Here is a 17,287-nt window from a genome sequence, read left to right as displayed (position 1 = left end):
TTATATATATATATATATATAATCAGGTTGCATATATATATATATAACACGAGTATACTAAACCGGGTTATAACTTTTAAAATTCTGTCATATTTTAACTACACTCCATTATTAAAATTTACATTCCGATTTATAAAACGCATACACGACAAAAAAAGACGTCTCAAAGTCTTTGAGAACATAAATTCCATATTTTATTGGAAATCGGTCAACTCGTTCCAATATGGCGATCGCATGCACACAAAACAAATATTTTGGATTTTATTTCCAGGGTAACAACATCATCGAAATTTTCATTCAGACCTAAGGTATTGTACCAACTTAAAAATTTAGTGTAGCCATTAAGGCTAGCTTTAGATTGAGTATTTCGGAATTAAAGTTAAGGATTAGTTATGTCATTAAAATAAGACTGTGTAGTCGAGTGTAATTGATTATGAGCGTTGTGAACTAGCCTTAAGTAGAACTAATTATGAGAAACAAAGAAAACTTAACCACATTAAAGTGTTGGGTTCCGAACCAATACGAAAGGAAATTTGGTACCTAAGGGATGACAATTGGGTGGAGGGGAAGGGGGGGGTGATGTTGGGGTGTGATGGAGATGACGAAGACATGCAAACAAATTGTCATACAAGTATAAACAGTTGAGGATACAATAATTTATTTCGGGTGGAGATTTAAAAAAAATAAAATGAGAAATTGAATATTTAAAAAAAATTGCTTCAACAACGCGTGGTTTCGACAGTTACGTTATCATTTTCCACACGCAACACTGTCTTTGTGGTTTGTGATCAAAGGTGTCGTAAGATCTCACCTTGTATCACCCAAAAAAAACATACTGCCTTTAACGAGATGTTGCATATTTTTTTCTTTACTTCAGGAGGGGAAGGGGGTATTATAACCCGTCCTATTCCCCCTCCTGCGGCGCCACTGAGTATAAGCAATACTGTCCACACAATACAGGATGAGCCTGAAAGTGACGAACCAACTTCGGCTGCAGGTTCATCACGACAAAATAAGTTGAAAACATACGTATAATTATGGTCCAAAGTGCTTCCCAAGGCCGGTATACGTCTTTGAAGTTGGAAATGAACAAACGTTTGTAAATAATGAGAAAGTATTTAAAATAGAACACCGATCGTCAGGATTATAATTAAAATGAACGAAGTTCTACAACCACCGTGAACTTTTCTCGCCGAGGGAAAATTATTTCATCGAAGTAGTATGCAAATGGCGGAGCTAGGACAGGCTTCAGCTGTGGAGCCAGTGGAGCCGACCGCCATCTTGGATTGTGACGTCACTTTGACCTTGAACTTTGACCTTCAAAATGAGCCAAAATTTACCCAAAATCCCCAAAAATCGCCAAAAATTCCATTTTTTTTGGAAAAAAAAAATTCTCAAAAAATTCCACAAATCAAAAATTAGGATTTCGAAAATCTCATAATACTTTTTGCCTTAGAAAGAATACAAATTCCTAAAAGATGCTTAAGCATCCATGTCTAAAGCCTCCGATAAGCCTTTGACGTCATCTAGGATTATGACCGCCATATTGGATTATGACGTCACCGTTGCAATTTCCGTTACGGCCACCATATTGAAAATCCGTTAATTTTATGTTAGAAAATCGGGAAAAAAATTAAAATTGATAAAAAATGAATAATCGAATTTAATAATAAATAATTTAATTAAAACATTATTTTAAAAATTTTTAATGTACACTTACGCCATGGAGCTTGGAGTCCTCGGTTTAAACCCGGCGAGATCAAAATAAAAATGACGTCAGGTCCTTCCTCAACAAAGCTCCCGGCAGACTGACCTCCCACCACTTATGCTAAGATAAATATATCGTCAACTAGTATGATGTCATGTCCGCCATCTTGAAAATCCGTAATTTTTATGTTATAAAACCAGGGAAAATTTTAAAAATTATAAAAATATATTAATTAAAATTTAATAAAATATTACTTAAAAACCACTGTTGCACATATTGTTACGGTCACCACCTTGGATTATATAAATGTTGCATGTTTCATTATGCCCACCACCTTGGTTGAGTACTATGCCATCGTTACACTTTTCGTTACGGCCGCCATATTGGATTATATTAATGTTGCATGTTTCGTTACGGCCACCATCTGGAAAATCCACAATTTTAATTCTAGAAATTCCGAAAAGATTCCAAAAAATATTTTAAAAATTGCCTACTTCAAATGTTTAGTTACTTAAACGATTTGCTCCTCGGTTCGATTCCTGGCGAGAGTAAACCAGTAATTTATTAATATATTAAAAAAAATTTCAATAAAAGTAATATAATCGTCTTACAACACACCCGACATGTTAAATTATGTCACCACTTGTATCAATTACCGTTACGGGCGCCATCCTGGAAATCTTTATTTATTATCCGATTTTAATGAAAAATAGTTCAAAATTCACCAAAAAAATAACTTATTAATTTACTTATTAATCAGACCGATTCCCGTCCTGGGTTCAAAACTGGTAAGAGCAAAAAATAAAAAAAGACAGATCCTTCCTCTACTGAAGCCACCTCCAACTGATCTACCACCACCAATAACAAGGTATATAGCGTCAGCTGGTATGACATCATGTCCGCTATCTTGTCTTCGTCTGCTGGAGGCCACCAGCTTGTTTTCGTCTGCTAGAGTGTGCTGATGCCATGTTAGTGTAATTTTCTGTACACCATACCTTTGACCTTGACATTGAAATTTGACCTTTGACCTGGAAATTTGACCAAGACCTTGAACTTTGGCTTTGACCTCGAAATTTGACTTTGACCTTGAAATTTGACCTTGACCTTGAAATTTGACTTTGACCTCATTTTTTTTATCTCGCCGGGTTTGAACCGAGGACTCCGAGCTCCACGGCATAAGTGTACATTAAAATTTTTAAAATAAAATTTTTATTAAAATTTTGTTATTTTTTATGAATTTGTCTATTTTTTCCCGATCTTCTAACATAAAAATTACGGATTTTAAAGATGGCGGCCGTAACGCAAATTGCAATGGTGATGTCATAATCCAAGATGGCGGTCACAATCCTAGATGACGTCAGAGGCTTATCGGAGGCTTTAGACATGAATGCTTAAGCATCTTTTAGGAATTTGTATTCTTTCTAAGGCAAAAAGTATTATGAGGTTTTCGAAATCATAATTTTTGAATTGTTGAATTTTTTGAGGATTTTTTCCTTCAAAAAATGAAAATTTTAACGGTTTTGGGTAAATTTTGGCTAATTTTGAATGTCAAAGTTCAAGGTCAAAGCTCAATGTCAAAGGTCAAGGTCATACAAGATGGCCGCCGTGACTTCACAATCCAAGATGGTGGTTGGCTCCACTGGCTCCACAGCTGAAGCCTGTCCCAGCTCCACCATTTACATACTACTCATATAAATAGTTGTGTGTAGTAACAAGCCATAAAAATTCGTGGAAAAATAAATGCGTTACCCCCGAATCATTTCAAAGAAATAATTTTGCTGCAGAGATAAAATTCGCGGTGGTTGTAGAACTTCGTTCAATTTGTTACATCCCTCGTGCCTCAAAATTAAATTATTTTGAATTAATTAAAAAGAGCCTTGGAAACTTGCTGGATAAAAAAAATAAGTTAAATAAATTGATTTACCAGAGGCGGCACGAGGTGGGGAACAAACAAAATTTAGGAACTTCCTGTAACAAGCAAGGAGGAAGTTGGTGGATCGTTAAAATTAATAAATAAAAACTACACGATTATCTTGATCTATAGTTTCCCTGTTTTATTTGCCCTGATGAATTATCTTGTTTCCATTACTTTACATACAAAAGGTTTTAACAAGTTTCAAAGATTTAAAAAAAAAAAAAAAAAAGAAAAACGAAAAGGGGCCGGCCCGCGATTATTTAAAACAAAGTACATTGTATTGATACATTATTACAACTTGCAATGTTCTACTACATTAAATTTGTCGCTGATTAGTTTACCATATCAGTGGATTAAGTGGATAGTCACTTATCGCTGGTTTGTCTTTAAAAAGGGGGGAAACAGAAATAGAAACCATATCACCCGAGTCTTCCAGGTGTGGAGTTAAAAATGCCGAACTGTAGAATGGAAGGAAGCTGCTTCTTCTAATGGGTGGATCTCGGACTGCCGAAAAACATACTGATGGACAATTCGTCCACCAGTAGTTGCTGGATCTGGAATCTAGCTGAATATGTGCATCGCTGGGAGGTCGAACCCCTGACTGTAACAAGCCAAATCAAGACTGATTAGGACTTGAATACAGACAGTACATGGGGCAAGAAATGCCCGGAAAAATCTAAGGGGAGGTAGGGGAGGTCGCGAATTATCACTCACCAAAACAGGGGAGTTGCCTTCAAGCTGCCATCGCGGAGTCAGCCATGGTCCGTAGCTCGCGATTTGCGCGGCTGGGCGCGGATGATTTCTTCATAGTTAAAAAAATTAAAAGGGAAAATTTCAAAACAAAAAAATTACTAACACTATGCAGACAGACTAATCTACTTGAATTTAGTTGAGGGATAGCATCCCTTATTTAGGACGATTACATAGTCGCTAGCGGTCGGATGAAGTCTTCCAGAGTCTTCTGAGCTCGCCGGAGATCTGTCTGCAAACGTGACGCGCGCTGATCTGTGTCGCGGCAAACCGCGTCTCGTAATTAAAAAGGGGCGCCGGCTCTTACAGGTGGAGGGGGTCTGGGCCGCCGAAAGATTCCGAACTTGCCCGAATGCGGGCGGAAAAAAAAACTCTGGCAGGAGTTTTGAAGTTGGCATCACTAGGCGACAGTAGAGAACTCTGTCGGAGGGGTCTGAGTTGAAAACAATCGACTCGCCCACGGCGTCCATATAACTCAAGGGAAAGCAGGTGCTGCTCTCTGGCGCCCTAGAGGGTAGGCTAGCGGAGAAGTTCGCGACTTGGTCGCTAGGTAGCGCTTGCGATCAGTTTTGGCGCACTCGTTTTTTGCGAGGAGACCTTGAGGACGGTCACTGTTGCCCAGGGGGTTACGACCGGTCATTGGTCTTACTTGGAACTGAGAAGGGGGGGGGGGGGGGTGAGGGTAAAATGCAATGCTGCTGGGAATCTACGTCCCGTCGTGGCTGCAGAGGAGCGAACTTAACACTAATACGTGATGAAAAAGGCCAATCTCAGCTCGTCTCTGAGAACTGGTCGCCTGCAAGCTACAGGCTTGTCTATGCAGTTAGGGTCACGAAGAGAAATGATATTACAGGCTTGAGGCGTGACTGAAGGCGGGGGAAATGGTAAGCTGTCTGCCAGTCAGGGATTAGGCCAGCAAAATATCCGATACGCCGATGGGAAAGGGGCTTCAGAGCACTGAGACAAAGTTTAACTCAGAGGAGTACACCAGACTAACAAAGTAAAATCACACTATAGTAGAGCAAATAAAATTTCCACACAAAAAAATTTAAAATCATAATAAAAATTTAAAATATATCGTGTCGAAATTACTAATTAACGGCACATACTCCGCCGCTTGAATGCGGAGCATAAAAAAAAAAAAACACTTCTAGTTAAGCGAGTAACCTGGTTCGCCTGTATCCTACTACTAACTTTTATCGCGCGCGCGTGGCGCTGTCACTTTTAAAGTCAGTCTTCCGAGGTATTTGGACCTCGTAGGGTATCATGATTTAAAACATGGCTCTGTGAACTTGAAATACTGTTTATATTATAAACTTTAGTAGGTACTAAATTAATGACGTGAATTTAGACGTGGTTGATCACGATGATTGGACAAGTTGTAGATTCCATCTATTGGGCACTGTGAGGGAGGCCATAAGGCCACTGAGGCGAAAAGGGTACCTGCGTCCTTGCACTCAGTATAAAATGGAGACTATACACTCCTTGTAACTTAAAACTAGAATGGGAATTAAAACCCCTGTACAAAACATCTTTCCACAAGAAGCCGAAGGCATTGGGACTTAGCCCTGCTCAATCAGGCTATGGATAAGACTTGATGCTTGCTAAAAGCGAAGCAACGCCTCGGTCCCGGAATCTAAGGATCTTAGCTACGTAGGCTCCGTATGTCCGTGCACTGATGGTTGATCAGACCAACAGGCCGGAGCAGAGAGACCTACGAGGTTTTTTTTTCTCCCCAAGCTAGACTGGGTTCGAGACCCAAAACGATCAACCACATTAATAAATTTGAAAAGGTAAAAATACTCTGAATGAATTTAGGAATATAATTAATAATAGCTTTGATTATACCTCTAATTAAAGTTAATTTAATGAGTCAGAAATATAATGTACGTTTTAAATATTTAATCTTATAGAGTGATGACTGCCTTGTATATTTTGCTTTTAGGGGATTCAGCCTCAACAACTCTGATGTTTTTAATATAATTAATTGAATATCTATTTTTAAAAGATTTCTGCAAAAAAATAAATTAACTACTCTTCGCACTCAAATTTAAATTATTTAAATATATATAAATCGCAATAAAAATGTATTAAAAAAGTCTAAAAAAGGGGGTGAATTATTATTGAGCGGTTCGACCTTCCATGACTGCTGATAGATTTCACACTGCCAGTAAGGGAGGTTTGGACAGGTCGTCCAAAGTAGAGTGCTGGGATTTGACCCAGGGTTCACTCCAGTGGTCATGGGATTTTTCACCCAGAGGACCCAGTCTTGGCTCGTTGGCTCAGAGGACTGATTTTTGTGCTGCACTGTGGCTAGCTTGACCTAAGTCCTACTTTTGAAAACACATATAAAAGAAACCAGTTTGCCGTCTGGAAGTCACGTAGCTCTTACTTAAATAAACAATGCGATCATTAAGGGTGTAGAACAAATACGACTTTAGGGGTAGAATGCAAAAGATAAAATAAAAAATGACTACATGTGACAGCTTCTGTGCTCAGACTCTATATACGTCGCTGTACATCACATTTACGTACAAGGAAAATAAAAAATATAAACTTTGTTAAATCAAAAGTCAGTTAAAAAAATTACTACAAAAAATTATTCTTGCTTACTTTACAGATTATTATTATTTATTAAAAAAAATTGAATGTTATCAAAAATTCACTAGACAAAAATATCGCCGGACAAAATTCATGAAAATTCAAAAGGCATTAGAGAAGTATTACAGAGTAAAAAAAATTAAAAAAAATTAAAACTATTTACGTTAATCAGTTTGCTAAAGACTGAACTTACGTATGTAAAAATTAACAATTAAAGTATCTTAAATTCTACACAAGACTCTCTTAATTTAACTTAGCTTGATAATATCGTAGTTGCTCCGACGGGTCGGAAGTATGTGCCCAGAATACAAAAGTTTTTTTTTTTTTTTAAATATTTAACTTCTAAACACACGATTAGCTAATTTTTATGTACCCGTTACACGCACTGTGTCTGCATTACACGATACATTGGTTACATTACATGTTACACAGGTTATCTGACGAGCTATCAGCCATGATGCTACTGTTGACTGACGAACCATAGACAACACCACACTCTCAGCCTTACCAACCGAGCTGACAGTACATAACAGTCCTTCCCTCCAAGTGATTTTTTACCCTAAGCACTTGTACATATTGTTATACACAATGGAGAACGTAGTCACTCAAGTTTCTTGGTGTTTTCTTGACTCGTGTGGATCGCTCCCTCACCCTCGTTGGCAAGTTACTCAGCTCCTGGGGCTGTCCCTGGGTCTCCTGCAGTGAGAACTCCAAGGTTCCAGCAAGCTCCTCAGATGTTTGCTGCCCTGGACGAACATGATTGACTGCAGCTGCCGAACCGCAGTCACTAGGAAACCCCAAAAATGGTAGCTCGGAGTCCCCCAACACTAGGGAACCGGCCGCTCGCTGAAGGGGCATCTCGCTGCCACTCATCCTCGTACCAGATGATCCTGGTTGTGTCGCTGTACTGCTTGGAGGCCTTTGTGGTTGCTGCTGAAGCTCTGCTATCCCCCGATGGACAGCTTGCTGGAGCGATTCTTCCTGCTCTCGGGGCTGCGTCCCAGATGCTCCTCCCACCGGTAACCTCGAGCTTCCCTGGAGTCGTGTAGCGATATTGCGTCGCACCATCTGATCAACATGTCTCCGTGCCATGTGACCTTCAGCCTGAACTTGGTATGTAACTGGACCCTCCTTACGTGCCACCACTCCAGGGACCCACTTGGGTCCAGCTCCATAGTTGCGTATTAACACTGGGTCCTTTTCACTAAACTGTCTTATTTTTCCACCACACCCGTCCTCCACTAACCCTTTTCCCGCACCCGACAGCGATCGCGGGTGCAGCTTGTCGAAAACCGTCTGCAGCTTCCGACCCATCAAGAGTTCGGCAGGCGTCTTCTGCGTGACCGTACTGGGAGTTGTGCGCAACGAAAAGAGCAGTCTGTGTAATCTCGTATTCCAGTCGCCTGCTTTCAACCTCTTCAACTTGTCCTTGACAGTTTGCACCGTTCGCTCGGCTTGTCCATTACTGGCTGGGTGGTATGGGGGCGTATACTTGTAGATGACTTCATTCTTCTCTAGAAAGGTCTTCATTTCACTTGAAGCAAAGGCAGTCCCATTATCAGACACCACAACGTCCGGAATACCATGGTTACTAAAAATACTCCTCAGCTCCTGCACCACTACAGCAGATGACATTGACGGCACCAACCGTACCTCTGGCCATTTCGATAAGGCATCAATGACAACCAGAAATATTTTCCCTTGGAAGGGCCCCGCAAAATCAACATGCAGACGGGACCATGGTCTCTGGGGCGTGCTCCATGGCACCTGGGTCTTTGCTGGTGCCCTGCGTTCAGCCTGACATATCTGGCAATGGCTTACAATCTCCTCAATGTCTTCGTCCAGTTTTGGCCACCAGATGTAGCTTCGAGCTATGGCCTTTGAGCGCACCATTCCATCATGTGATGCATGTAACATTCCTAGGAGGCTACTTCGCAGCTGCTGCGGAACTACCACCCGAGTTCCCCACAGCACACAATCACGGTAGACTGACAGTTCTAACCGGCGGTTCCAATAGGGTCGAATCTCCTCACTTGGTAGTTCTTGTGGCCATCCATGCAACACAAAATGCTTCACCCTCTTCAACACTGGATCCTCGCTCACGCATCGTGCCATGGACTGGGCGTCCAAGGGGGCGTCCGGCATTGCTTCAAACATCAGGATATCTGCCACTGCCGGAACTTCCCTAGGTGATGTCGGCTGTGGCAACCTGCTCAAGGAGTCTGCATGTCCAATCCGAACCCCTGGCTTATGCATGATGGTGTAGTCATACATGCCCAGCAACAGACTCCACCGTAACATGCGAGGTGACAGTATGTCCGGGGTTGGGCGCTTGGGATCCAAAAGTCGTAATAGTGGCTTGTGGTCCGTCACCACTGTAAATGATCGGCCTGCCAAATATTGATGAAATTTAGTCACCCCAAATATCACTGCGAGGGCTTCCTTGTCGATCTGCGCATAGTTCCGCTCACATTTTTGCAGTGTCCGCGACCCAAACGCCACCGGTCTCTCTTCACCATCGTCCATGACGTGTGCCAACACTGCACCCACACCATACTCTGAGGCATCGCATGTTAGCACCAGAGGTCTTGTGGTGTCATAATGGACCAGCACACAGTCTGTTTGTAGCAATTCCTTGGCCTTGGTAAATGCAGCTGCATGCTGTGTCTCCCATTTCCAGGCAGCGTTTCCATCAAGCAGTCGGTGTAGAGGCTCCAACACACTAGCTTTATCTTTCAAGAACCTCTCATAGAAATTGAGCAAGCCCAAAAAAGACTGCAGGTCCTTCTTGTTTTGGGGCACTGGTACCCTACGGATTGCTTCCACTTTGTCGTGTGTGGGATGTATCCCTTCCGCATCTATCCTATAACCTAGAAAATTCACCACTGCGGATGCAAAAACACACTTGGACTTCTTCAACCGTAACCCAGCCTTGTCTATCCTTGCCACTACCTCCGCTACACGTGTCCAGTGCTCTTCTTCATTTGGGCCCGCTATTAACACATCGTCCAGTAGCACTACCACTCCTTCTATACCTGCTAAGAGTGTTTCCATGAGCCTCTGGAACACGGCAGGGCCACTGCTCACTCCAAACTGTAATCGGCGGACCTTGAAAAGTCCCTTGATGGTATTGACAGTCAACAAATCTGCCGTTCCCTCGTCGACTCCAACCTGCATGTAGGCATCCTCCAAGTCCAGCTTCGTGAAATATTTCCCCCCTGCCAGCGATGCCAGAGCTTCGTTGATGGTCGGCAACGGATAACACTCTGTCTTACATGCTGGATTGATTGTGCCCTTGTAGTCAGCACATATGCGAATGGACCCATCCGATTTCATAATAGGCACGACAGGTGTCGCCCACGATGAATACGGCACTGCCTCGTAAGCTCCTCGCATCACCAGCTTGTCGATTGCATCCCCTACCTTGTCCCTTATTGCAAACGGCACTGGTCTGCATTTCCTAAATACTGGTGTGGCTCCCTCTTTAAGCACGAGGGATACCGGTGGACCTTTGTACTGTCCTAAACAACTGCTGTCAAATACCTTTGGATACTTGGCTACCAGTTCCTCCACCCATTGACTCTTCTGCACAACACTAGGTTCCTTGCAACTCTCTACCATGAAAACGCCCTCCACAGAAATCCCAAGGGGCTCCAACCAGTTCTTCCCCATCAAACTCGGCCCTTTCCCAGCCGCCACTAACACCGGAAGCAGTACTGCCTCATGTCCCCTTGTTTTTACCAAGACTGTTTTAACTCCCTTAACTCGCAACTGTTCCTGGGACCACGTACGCAATGCGATGTTACACATGTCCAATGGTGGCTGTTCGGGCCACAGGGCCTTGTATGTTTCCTCACTAATAACAGAAAAGCTTGCACCTGTATCTATTTCCATGCAGTGTTTGTTGCCATCCAACCCAACATCCATGACAAAGGGTGCCTTACTTTTCAACGCACGCAGGTTATTCAAACTGTACATTGCTTCATTTTGTTCTCCCTCTTGCTCCCTTACTGTATCTGACAACATGTGAGTAAGTCCAGAGTTAGACTTATTCCCCACATTTCCCTGTCGGGCCCCACCAACAGGCCTACCTTGTTTTTGTTTTGTAATACAGGCTTTCTCTATGTGGCCCTGTTTGGAACAAAACCGGCACACAGTTGTCACATGCCGACACTCTTCCGCAACATGATTCCCTGTACATCGCCAACACTGTTGTTTCCGTTTGTTCTCCTGGGGGCCCATCATTTGTTTACGTATTCCCGTGTCCATGTTTGCCTGAATACCAGCCGGACGTCTGCCGGTATGGCTTCTGCCTGCCACCGCATGCACCGGATGTTCGTCAACACGCGTTGTACTTATCTCGTCACCTTTTCCACGTAAGTCCAATATGTTCTTCCCTGTTGCCTCAGCCGCCATAGCAATATCCACTGCATCTTTGAAGCTCAGTGGATCCTTAGACAGCAACGCGTGCTGAACCGATCTATCCCGCACACCACACACCAGTCTGTCTCTCAACATCCTCTCCAAATTGGGGAAGTTACAATGCGTGCTCAATCGCCGGAGTTCCGCCAGATAGACTGCTATCGTTTCATCCGCTAGCTGGTCACGTTTCAAAAATTTTTATGTCTCAACAATCTCGCTGGGTTTCGGTTCGAAATGTGCGGACAGCTTGCTGAATACCTCGGCGATGGGTATCTCATCGGTAGCCTGTGGAGCTAACAATGATGAAATTAAGTTGTAGAGTTCCGCCCCGCAGACAGTGAAAAATACAGCGCGTTTTGCTTCGTCGTTTTCAATTTTATTAGCTATAAAATAAAACTGCACCCTTTCGCGGTAACTCTTCCACGTGTCCCGACCCGGCACAAACTCTCCCATAACCCCAATCGCCGCCATCATCGCCCGCACACCACTTCACGCGCACGAACCGATCCGGAATTCCTCGTCGCCACTTTTATGTACCCGTTACACGCACTGTGTCTGCATTACATGATACATTGGTTACATTACATGTTACACAGGTTATCTGACGAGCTATCAGCCATGATGCTACTGTTGACTGACGAACCATAGACAACACCACACTCTCAGCCTTACCAACCGAGCTGACAGTACATAACACTAATAAAAAAACTAACTATTGCTGCCGGCAGACGAATGAGTTGGTACGTCTGTTGGCGTCTCTCTCAGAGGTAAGCGACCTCCGGGACTTGCGGGAACAAGGTGTGTGTGTGTGTGTGTGTGTCCGCGCGAGCCTCAGACACGAACGAGATATGATAACACCGCCGGTCGCCCGGGGTGCAGGGGAGGAGGGGATGTCTACGGCCTTGTCAACAGCACGTCCGGGGACGCGCGGTGGAGAGAGGACAGCTGGCTGGCTGAAGGACGTCTCGCGCACTACGCGCTAGCCTAAGTCCACACGGAAATTTAACTCAAGATAAATTTTAAAATTTTAACTCAATATAACTACAGGGTGTACCAGCGATGAGTTTACAATATTATTACAAAATTGCTATCATCAAAAAAAATTAATTTAAATTTTTTTTTTGCTTATATTATTCAGGTATGCATATAAAACCGGAAACCACGCTCTGCTACCAAGTTGTTACACCCCTCGTGCCTCAAAATTAAATTATTTTGAATTAATTAAAAAGAGCCTTGGAAACTTGCTGGATAAAAAAAATAAGTTAAATAAATTGATTTACCAGAGGCGGCACGAGGTGGGGAACAAACAAAATTTAGGAACTTCCTGTAACAAGCAAGGAGGAAGTTGGTGGATCGTTAAAATCAATAAATAAAAACTACACGATTATCTTGATCTATAGTTTCCCTGTTTTATTTGCCCTGATGAATTATCTTGTTTCCATTACTTTACATACAAAAGGTTTTAACAAGTTTCAAAGATTTAAAAAAAAAAAACAAAAGAAAAACGAAAAGGGGCCGGCCCGCGATTATTTAAAACAAAGTACATTGTATTGATACATTATTACAACTTGCAATGTTCTACTACATTAAATTTGTCGCTGATTAGTTTACCATATCAGTGGATTAAGTGGATAGTCACTTATCGCTGGTTTGTCTTTAAAAAGGGGGGAAATAGAAATAGAAACCATATCACCCGAGTCTTCCAGGTGTAGAGTTAAAAATGCCGAACTGTAGAATGGAAGGAAGCTGCTTCTTCTAATGGGTGGATCTTGGACTGCCGAAAAACATACTGATGGACAATTCGTCCACCAGTAGTTGCTGGATCTCGAATCTAGCTGAATATGTGCATCGCTGGGAGGTCGAACCCCTGACTGTAACAAGCCAAATCAAGACTGATTAGGACTTGAATACAGACAGTACATGGGGCAAGAAATGCCCGAAAAAATCTAAGGGGAGGTAGGGGAGGTCGCGAATTATCACTCACCAAAACAGGGGAGTTGCCTTCAAGCTGCCATCGCGGAGTCAGCCATGGTCCGTAGCTCGCGATTTGCGCGGCTGGGCGCGGATGATTTCTTCATAGTTAAAAAAATTAAAAGGGAAAATTTCAAAACAAAAAAATTACTAACACTATGCAGACAGACTAATCTACTTGAATTTAGTTGAGGGATAGCATCCCTTATTTAGGACGATTACATAGTCGCTAGCGGTCGGATGAAGTCTTCCAGAGTCTTCTGAGCTCGCCGGAGATCTGTCTGCAAACGTGACGCGCGCTGATCTGTGTCGCGGCAAACCGCATCTCGTAATTAAAAAGGGGCGCCGGCTCTTACAGGTGGAGGGGGTCTGGGCCGCCGAAAGATTCCGAACTTGCCCGAATGCGGGCGGAAAAAAAACTCTGGCAGGAGTTTTGAAGTTGGCATCACTAGGCGACAGTAGAGAACTCTGTCGGAGGGGTCTGAGTTGAAAACAATCGACTCGCCCACGGCGTCCATATAACTCAAGGGAAAGCAGGTGCTGCTCTCTGGCGCCCTAGAGGGTAGGCTAGCGGAGAAGTTCGCGACTTGGTCGCTAGGTAGCGCTTGCGATCAGTTTTGGCGCACTCGTTTTTTGCGAGGAGACCTTGAGGACGGTCACTGTTGCCCAGGGGGTTACGACCGGTCATTGGTCTTACTTGGAACTGAGAAGGGGTGGGGGTGAGGGTAAAATGCAACGCTGCTGGGAATCTACGTCCCGTCGTGGCTGCAGAGGAGCGAACTTAACACTAATACGTGATGAAAAAGGCCAATCTCAGCTCGTCTCTGAGAACTGGTCGCCTGCAAGCTACAGGCTTGTCTATGCAGTTAGGGTCACGAAGAGAAATGATATTACAGGCTTGAGGCGTGACTGAAGGCGGGGGAAATGGTAAGCTGTCTGCCAGTCAGGGATTAGGCCAGCAAAATATCCGATACGCCGATGGGAAAGGGGCTTCAGAGCACTGAGACAAAGTTTAACTCAGAGGAGTACACCAGACTAACAAAGTAAAATCACACTATAGTAGAGCAAATAAAATTTCCACACAAAAAAATTTAAAATCATAATAAAAATTTAAAATATATCGTGTCGAAATTACTAATTAACGGCACAAATTAAACATAATCTAGACGCTCAGTATCCCATCTCAAATACTTTGTCCATTTTTTTCAATGAAATGGTGTTCAGCCCCAAATTCAAAGACGAGTACCAGCCTTGAGTCGTATAGAGTTTTTCAAACTTATTTTATCGTTACGGACCTGCAAGCGATGTTTGTCCGTCCTATCCAGACTCACTACGCAAGCAATATCGTGACACAGACTGTTGGGTTCTCGACACGTCTCGGCCGGGCCGGACACGAGGTGAGGCGAGGGAAGGACGCGAGAACCTTGCTCTTGAGGCTGTCGTGGAGCACCATGGCCGTCGCTCCGCTCGCTCTGGTGGAGAACTCCTCCAAGTACGAGGTGCGGTTCTTGAAGCACTGGTACTCGAGGGAGCGGTTCACTCGTTCCACCTCCAGTTGGAAGGCGGGGCACGAAGAAGCGAAAACCGGGAGCAACTGCAACACAAGCATTCATGTCTTGGAAACTTAGACTGGGAAGTGTCACCACCCGTATCTGTCTATGATGACAACAAATAAGAGAGTTTGTCTGTCTGTGGTTCGCGTAGCGAAGATACGGCAAGCCTAGAGGGGAAGCCTATTATAGTTCACAGGGATGAAAGCCACACCCGAACAGTTCCGAAGTTCTTCAAAGTTTGCCGATCGCTCGTGAAAAAAAAAGCAACCTAACCTACCCTCCCGAAAAAAAAAAACAATTATTCATTATACTGACCAAACTTGATCTATCTTAACCTAACATTTTACTTCGATAAACTTCGGAACTGTTCGGTTCGTGGTTGTGGATTTCTGTTTCTGAAAGGCAAAAAAAAAAATCTTATAAATTAAGAATGAATGCTTGTTTACCCATTTGCCTGTGACTTCCATACGCCGACAGTTCCTCTATAACTATTATCATTATAGTAGCAATTTGAGTAATGTATATTAGTATCTAAGCCCTAGTTACAAAGTAATAGTCTTAAGGAATAAAGTTATAAAATTATAAAAAAACAAAAATACAAAACAAAAATACCAAAATAATAAATTCAGTTGTAGTATAATATACTAGCTGCCCGACCCGGCTTCGCACGGCTATACTAATGGAAAAAAAATTAAGCCACATCTCCCATTTACAGTAATGGTAAATAAAAAAAATTCAGTGAAAATTTATTACAATGCTGTATAATGTACCGGAGAGAAAATGAATAGCACTGATCGTTTCCCGACTCGTGCACGCAACGTACAACTGATGTACCCGTACTTCGCTACGGCAGTCTACAGGCAGATCACTTGCGCCGCTCATTATACATGCCCCTCCTTGTGGGTACGCCACTGCTGCGCGATGCCCGTTGCCATGGAGACGCAGAAGGCATGAACAATGCAAAATCCTGTTCTCATGCAGACAAAGTACCCACTGTTGCCTGGTTTTAACCACCCATGGGAAATAATTTTCGGAAAATGTCATCCTGCGTAACATAAGGAACATTACTGTGAAGTTTCAAGTCTGTAAAATATATACACTTGAAAAAAAGGGCAATTTTTGATATTTAAAGTACCTGCAAAATATCAACGGTGATGAGGACTGCACTAACAATGAAATAGTCGTTGCCATAGAGACGAATGAAGCATCAACAAAGCAACAGCCGTTGCCATGGTGATTTCCTACCAAAAACTGGAAATTTTGATATATTACGCCCCCGAAACTCCCCTTGGGATCGGATTTCTGCAGAATCCGTTCTTAGTGAGCGTCTACATCACAAAATGAGTAACTATGCTAAATTTCAAGTCAATCGGGTGTATAGTTTTAGAGATCTCGTGATGAGTGAGTCAGTGAGTGGTATTTCGCTTTTATATATATATATATATATATATATATATATATATATATATACACACACACACACACACACACACACACACACACACACACACACACAAGTCCTTGTCAGAATTGTAACGGGAGAGGAAAATTATTGATGTTCCGAAAAATGAAAATTAATTAAAAATAATAAAAATAATTCTAGTAAAAGAAAAAAAATCAAATTAAACACAGAGAGAGGAAAAAAAAACAATAGTTTAGGTTTGCGATTTAAAGTAATAAAAAGTATTTAAAGACTAATTGAACTCTTATGAGGGTACTGATTGCTTTGTTGTTAATATCACACGGGTGTTTTTTACTTGTATGGGAAAATTAAGAATGATAAGGCATGTAGTGCGTGGCAACAATGTTAATAGGCAATAGGAAATAAACTTCTAGCGCCTGCGTCATTGTCAACACACACTTCGTACTGTACTGCATGTTGCATCTAACCCCCTCGAACGCATTTGATTCTAAATTGGACTTTTAGTAAGGATCCCTAATGTTATTGATAATATAATATAGCCTATAGCCTTCCTCGATAAATGTACTATCCAACACCGAAATAATTTTTCAAATCGGACCAGTGGTTCCTGAGATTAGCACGTTCAAACAAACAAACAAACTCTTCAGCGTTATAATATTAGTATAGATTACATCTAATCTCAAAAAAAAAAAAAAATTTGGTTGTCTGTACAGTCGGTTTACGGACGATAGTTTAACGTGACAACGTCATAACAAAACATTGATGAAATGATTGCATACTTTTATGAATAAAATTGAATCATTTTTATTTAATTGTCACTATTTTGTATGGATACAAAGAAGGAGTGAAATGAAATCTACAATTTAATTGATAAATTTACTTTTATTTGCTCTCATTAATTCAAATATGTTTATTACTTTAACGAACAGATTATTATAACTATA

General features: G+C 42.2%; 1 protein-coding gene across 1 annotated transcript in view; it reads right to left on the bottom strand.

The window, feature by feature from the left end:
- The window catches only part of LOC134530825 (prostatic acid phosphatase-like), a 41,510-nt gene that overhangs the window by 8,226 nt on the left and 15,997 nt on the right, over positions 1-17,287 (bottom strand). The window contains exon 4 of the mRNA XM_063366069.1: positions 14,791-14,961. Within this exon, the coding sequence (XP_063222139.1) occupies positions 14,791-14,961 (171 nt within the window). The remainder of the gene's footprint in view (positions 1-14,790; positions 14,962-17,287) is intronic.

Source organism: Bacillus rossius, chromosome 3, assembly GCF_032445375.1.
Source record: "Bacillus rossius redtenbacheri isolate Brsri chromosome 3, Brsri_v3, whole genome shotgun sequence".
NCBI classification, from domain to species: domain Eukaryota; kingdom Metazoa; phylum Arthropoda; class Insecta; order Phasmatodea; family Bacillidae; genus Bacillus; species Bacillus rossius.
This window is presented reverse-complemented; position numbering and strand designations above follow the sequence as displayed.